We start from the raw sequence: 6,709 nt of genomic DNA, 5'->3' as shown, positions 1-6,709 counted from the left end.
TCTTTATCCATTTTGATTGATACCAATATTAAGTACGACTTAGTATTCACGGAACAGGGATAATTGGGACTGGATTATAAGTAGATCGATGATTTGGATAAGGACTGGAGATTTGGAGTTGGTGTTGGATTCCAAATGAGAGACAGTGCCAATATCTACAATTGGAGGGTAGTTTTCTTGGATAATTTCCGAGTGCTTAGTACATTACAATTACCAACCACAAAAAATCACACACAAGTTAACATATAAAATTATGTATTGAGAATTTGGGATTTACAATATATATTTCACTAGCAATTCTAATAAGGGATGGACCTACTTGCGTGTACTTTTGTAAACATATTTTTTAAATTACTTATTGTGTATAATTTCATAGCACATTCTTTAAAAATATTACTACAAAATTAGAATTCCATCTAGGGTGTACGAGGATTAGATGAGATCGATTTTAATGATAGAAAAATATTGGTTAAATTGTAAAATTCATCCCATTATTTTTATTAAATCGGTCTCCCTGTTTTTTTAATTTATTATCTGACTTCTTATATATTTCAAAATTTAGTATCTAAATCCTTAAAGTTGATTTTAACAGTTGACTAACCGAATAACTCTTGAGGTTAAAGTTTAAAGGTTAATAAGATTAGAAAATTGGCCAACATTTTCTTAAAATATAAGAATTAAAACTATAATTCTTAGAGTGAAAAAACACACTCTTTTATCACTATACCCAAATATTTATATGAAAATTTTATGCAAAATATAATATTAATATAAATTTAATTTTATATAAAAATAGTTTAAAATTCAATTTTTTAAATTTATTATATTTTTATAATCTTATATTTTTATAAAAAATATTAATTAATTTTCTAGTTTAATCAATGTTTAAAATTTAATGATTAACGATTAATCATCTGTTAAAATCAATTCTAGGAACTCAGATAATAAATTTTAAAATATAAAAAAATTTAAATAATGAATAAAAAAATAAAAAAATAAATTTAGGGAAACAAACAAAATAAGAAGAAGGATTTTGCAATTAATATTCGATCCCATCATTTCCATTTTTTAATTAATCTTTCAATCATTTTCTTTCCTTGGCAGCTCTAATATCCTCCGAACGAACCAGCCCTGTCACCAAAATTTGATGCTCCACCGGAGCGCATGGTCGCTTTACTAATATTCACGTCTGAGCACGACATCTTACAATCCGAACGATGATTTGTTATGAGCTACAAGAATTTTAAGTTCCAATTAAACCACCATATTTTTTGAAAAATGGGCCACAAGTACAATATATAATTATGATATTATTTTACTACAGAATAAGTAGTTGTTAATTTTTTTTTCCAAAGAACTTAAAACTAATCTCATTTTTATTTTTATTTATTCTCTATTTTCTTTCACTTTCTTTTATAAACAAAAAATACTTTAATAATGTAGCAAATGGCTCTTGCAACAGTAATTGATTCAGAAAAATATCATAAGATTAGAACCCGAAATTCACCGGAAAGCTTCTCATTCTTTGAATTGTTTTAATATTTTTCTCATGTCAAGCATTTGAACTTTATTTACAGCATGTTTACATTTATTCTCCTGCTGATTGTATTACATCAAAATCTTCAATACATAAATATCTGTAATAAATTTAAAAACCATCATATAATAAGAAGGTTTCTTGCGGGTTTTTCAATAAAATATACATGCACCAATGCACGTTATTTTTCATGAAACTTTAAAATAATGGTTCAATACACAAAAAATTACTTAGAAATCGATCAAGGTTTATAAATATTTTCCGTTCTTTAATCCATTGAGACATTTTTAAAGACAAAACCATAATACTCGTATTAGAATTGACCCCCATATTTTATTCAGATTCATTTTATCAATAAATTTGGGTTGAGTCTTGGTGTGGGATCTTTTGGGATTAGAGTGTCGATATAATTGAGATGCTTTTTTCAACTTTGATGTCTTGTTCATCTTTTTTTTTAAAAAAATTAAATAAATATTAGGATTGACCCTGGGCCTAAGTTGGAGGAGTGAAGGTCAAGGGGCAAGACTAAGAGGTCTCAAAAGAAAGTTTAAAACATTTTTGAAGAGGACAAAAATTCAACTACTAATTTTTTTGGTTATTTATTTCCTTAGTTTCTCATTCAGACTAATTTTCAATGCAAGTTTTCAAAAGTTAACGATTTTAAACTCTCGATTATATAATATTTGTAGTTTTCCATCTTGCTAATAATAGTATATAGTTATAGTGGGTCATAGTTATTTTCAATGTTATATATGTAATAAAAAAATGATGATCGTTGATTGTTGTCATAAGAATCCATTATTGATTGCCTTACTATATCTTCAAAGGTAGAAAAAGAATCAAAGACACAATAAAAACAAATATAATTTATCCATTCATTAAAAAAGAGTGTATCCTTATTGCTCCTGTGCTTTATATGGGCTAGGGGTCAAATGAGGATGGTAATAAATCCTTAAATTATATAATCTAATAATAATGTTGACAATATAGTGACTTATCATATTATCAAGGATTTTGATGCTCAATCTCATGTTATCTTTTGGATAAACTTTATTTTTAATTTATTATTTGTTTTGAACAGTTAATTTGACGATATAAGTGAAGTGTTAAGCGATAAAAAAATACAATTAACAAAAATAAAATACGTGACTATTTCATTGGATTTCATAATGACATAATAGATTGATAATATTATCGTTATTAGTTCATTCTGTTTCTTGATAATAATGATTAAAATAAAAAATCAATGAGTAAATATCATACGCAATTTGTATAAAATAAAGGTGTAAGCGAGACGGCTAGACGTGCCTAAAGTTATACCAAAGAAAAAATGGAGATTAAAAAAGGAAAGAATATTAAGTGTAATAAGTGAAAGCCTCGTAAGACATGTGTAATTACCATGTATAAAACACATTTAATTAAAAAGACATGTATAACCTTTTTTATCTTTTTATTTTTGTCTTAAACTTTCGTTTCATTTTTTTATGGGTTATGGTGTTTTTCTTTCTGTCGTGAGCTGATGACGGCTCCCCAAAAGGAAACGACAACTAAGGCAGCCCGTCTAAAAACAACACCAGAGCTTAAGTACGATACGGTCTTCCTTCTTCCTGGTTGATAAATTATTATTATTCTATTCACTTCATTCTTTTATTTCTTTCCAATAATAATTATGATGATATTGCCTTTTTCTAAAAACATATTGTATTTTACCCTTATTCCTCTCATTGGTTTAGAGAAAAAATGGGAAAGAATTTTTTTTATAAAATATGAATTAAAGAGGAAAAACATTTTTTAAAATCAATAGTTTTCATTTTATATTTAATTAAATAAAAAATACATCATTATTTATATTTTTCTTTTTTCCTATTCTATTCTCACCTAAACAAATCTTACCAGATCTGGATGAAAATCAGAATAAGGTCCAATGAGAAGGAGAGAAGAGAAAGGAGAAAAGGTTAAAAGCAGATGCAGTGATTTAACTCCACTTCCTCCTACCAGTGATGCGAGGATTAATAAAATGAAGTAGCACTAATTATCACTATTTAAATAAGATAGACTAAAATAAAACTACACCATTTACTTTTTTCATCTTAAAAGTATGAAATAAAATATTAAAATGTGATAAAAATTATCAATTAATTTTTGACAATTTAATCATAAAAATAATTTTATTCTATTTCACCTGCTGTCAAATATTCGAACTTTGTTCTTACCCATGGCGAATAGTCATAATGTCCGCGTAGTCGATTATAAGAGCAGCCATCACGAGACAAAGACAAAAATAAATAATAGTAATAATATCTATCCTAATGATAAAGACAAAATGGACGATTGAGAGGTAAATTGAAACGATAAGGTAAGGGACCAAAGTGACTATTCATGTGAAAGTCAAGTGTTGGACTTGATCTCATATGCCCATCATGCCCTCTAGTTTCCATCCTGGAAGTATTTACGTGAAAATAATTCCCACAGTATTTAGGACAATTTTTTTATAAGATATTTAAATTTTAAGTATTTAAAAAGTTAATTTTTCAAAATAAGTAAAATATATTGTATTTTAATTTTTTTATAATATAAATAAATGTTTAACTATAATAAACAACTATAAACAAAGACATTTTTTCTGTTAACTTAAGAAAAAGACATTTTTTTCTTTTTATAATTTTTTAGTGTCACTAGTTATTTTGATCGGTTGTCGAGATTTGTATAATTGTTAGATTAATTTCCAAATTGAGGGTGATAGTCAACTCATTGAAAAGAAAAGACTACCTTTTTTCTGGAAGTTTTTTTTTTATAAATATTTTGTATGATTATAAGAATACTTTTGTATATATAGACGGTTGTCACAAATATTGTGTGTAGGATTCCTTCAAAGCATAAAATTGCTTATATGTTATTACTTTTTGTTTGTATGCACATAATGGGAATTTATCAAAATATCCAATACCAAAATATGTTTATATGTACCAAGGTTTTGTAAAAATCGATCATGATTATATCTTAATTTTTGTGGCTGTCCAAATTAGAAAAGCAGTTCTTCTCACATTTGGATCATTAACTCTTTGTTTAATAAATTCAAATTTGTTATGTGTAGTTTTCATCATTATTAGTAATTGATAATTGATGAATGTGTTGAAAAAAATGATTATAACAGAGAGTGAAATCCCGAAATGACCGTGAATGATTATAACAGTGCATGAATATCAACGAAGGAAGCAAAAAATAAAAATAAAAATAAAGCAGGATAATGCTACAATATTTGCAAGTGTCATCATAGCAAGCGTTACTTTCCGAAAGAAATTCATTAAACTCGTACGACTACACTTCCTTTACCCATCGGTTTTTAATCACCCCATGGTTTTTCTGCCAACTATGTCCATATATTCCACTATTCTTGTTTTTTTTGGAAGATAAAAAGTGGTGATTAGGAGCACGTGACAATCCAATGACTCATGCCTACGGTTTCAGCGCATGAACAGCTGTTCACGTACGTGGCAAATGAGGACGCAAACTGTGAGCCTGTGACAGAGCAGCGCGGTGAGGGAAGGAAAGCCCGCACTGACTTTAACCGCAATGGAGTTGGAGTTCATTGATTTGAAAGTAAACCATGGTAAGAGTAAACCCAACCAGGGTTAATGGCATGTAGCGAGGCAGTTTATAAAGAGGCACTAACCATGGCGGAATAGGCGTAAACATCCATCGAATCCAAATAATACCAAAAAACACCATGATGCTTGGGGAGACCCACCGCCCAAATCCAACCGTACACGTGCCACCGTGGGCGCCGGAGATCTTCTCACCATACACCGGCAATGCCGATTACTCTCCGTACTCCATGCAAGAAGCACTTAGTGCACTTCAGCACTACGAATCCACCGATGCTGAGTCAGACTCGGAGGTTCCGTCTCGGGAACCGGAAGTCCCGGTGGACGCTTACTCCTGCGACCATTTCCGCATGTTCGAGTTCAAGGTTCGGAGATGCGCACGTTGCAGGTCGCATGACTGGACCGACTGTCCGTACGCCCACCCCGGCGAGAAGGCACGCCGCCGTGATCCCCGGAAGTACCATTACTCCGGCACGGCTTGCCCCGATTTCCGCAAGGGGAGTTGCAAGAAGGGTGACGCGTGCGAGTACGCGCACGGGGTTTTCGAGTGCTGGCTCCACCCCGCGCGCTACCGCACTCAGCCTTGCAAGGATGGCACCAGTTGTCGCCGCCGCGTGTGTTTCTTCGCGCACACGCCGGATCAACTTAGGGTTTTGCCACAGCAGAGTCCGCGCAGTGCTGATTCCTACGACGGGTCTCCTTTGAGGCACGCGATTGAGTCGTCGTGTGCAAAGTCGCATCCGTTTGTGGCTTCTCCCGGTTCGGCCTCGTCGCCGGTGGAGTCTCCGCCGATGTCGCCGATGACTGTGAGTGTTAATGAGATGGTGGCTTCGCTAAGGAACTTGCAACTGGGGAAGGTGAAGTCCTTGCCTTCTTCGTGGAATGTTATGGGGTCTTCCGGGTTCGGGTCTCCTAGAGGACCCATGATCCGACCCGGATTTTTCAGCCTTCCGACAACGCCGACCCAGGCTCCGACTCGCGGTGGGGTCAACTACTTTGACCAGTGGGATCAGAGTTGTTGCGAGGAGGAGCCTGTTATGGAGAGGGTGGAATCTGGACGAAGCATAAGGGCGAGGATGTTTGAAAAACTGAGCAAAGAGAATCATCTGGACGGGTCGGGTTCCGGATCGAGTCAAATCGGGGTTCCCGATGTTGGGTGGGTTTCGGAGCTTGTCAGTCGCTGATTTCATTTTGTTGCACTTCCCTCGGTGTGTATAGAATGCGGGGGAGAAGAAAAGTAAGATTTATTTTGGAAGAAGGAGCATCAACTCAACTTGTGGTTTCTGTAAATAGCTTATTCTCAAGGTAAGGTATGGTATGGGTGAAGAAGTTAATTAAGAGAAAGAGTAGAATCTTTTTTTGGGGTTATTTTCTTGGTCGATCAAGAAGTGATTTGCAAGAATCAGGATCGTAAGCTTTTGTATAGGTAGCTGCGGATGATGAAATTATATTATTCCCACGTGTTAATTACTGTGTTTATTATCACTAATCTCATCTCATTCATGTATAAATTTTAAATATTTTCTCATATGTTATCCAGAAATTTCCGACTTCTGTCGTTTACTAA

At 33.1% G+C, this 6,709-nt stretch overlaps 1 protein-coding gene across 1 annotated transcript; it reads left to right on the top strand.

The window, feature by feature from the left end:
- Positions 1-5,221: 5,221 nt before the first annotated feature.
- On the top strand, positions 5,222-6,709 carry C3H9 (C3H-type zinc finger protein). Its single transcript, NM_001354917.1, has one exon. It carries the CDS (start codon positions 5,265-5,267, stop codon positions 6,324-6,326), a length of 1,062 nt encoding a protein of 353 aa, NP_001341846.1. The 5' UTR covers positions 5,222-5,264; the 3' UTR covers positions 6,327-6,709.

Source organism: Glycine max, chromosome 5, assembly GCF_000004515.6.
Source record: "Glycine max cultivar Williams 82 chromosome 5, Glycine_max_v4.0, whole genome shotgun sequence".
NCBI classification, from domain to species: domain Eukaryota; kingdom Viridiplantae; phylum Streptophyta; class Magnoliopsida; order Fabales; family Fabaceae; genus Glycine; species Glycine max.
The sequence above is the reverse complement of the archived record's forward strand: the minus strand, read 5'-3'. Positions and strand labels throughout refer to the sequence as shown.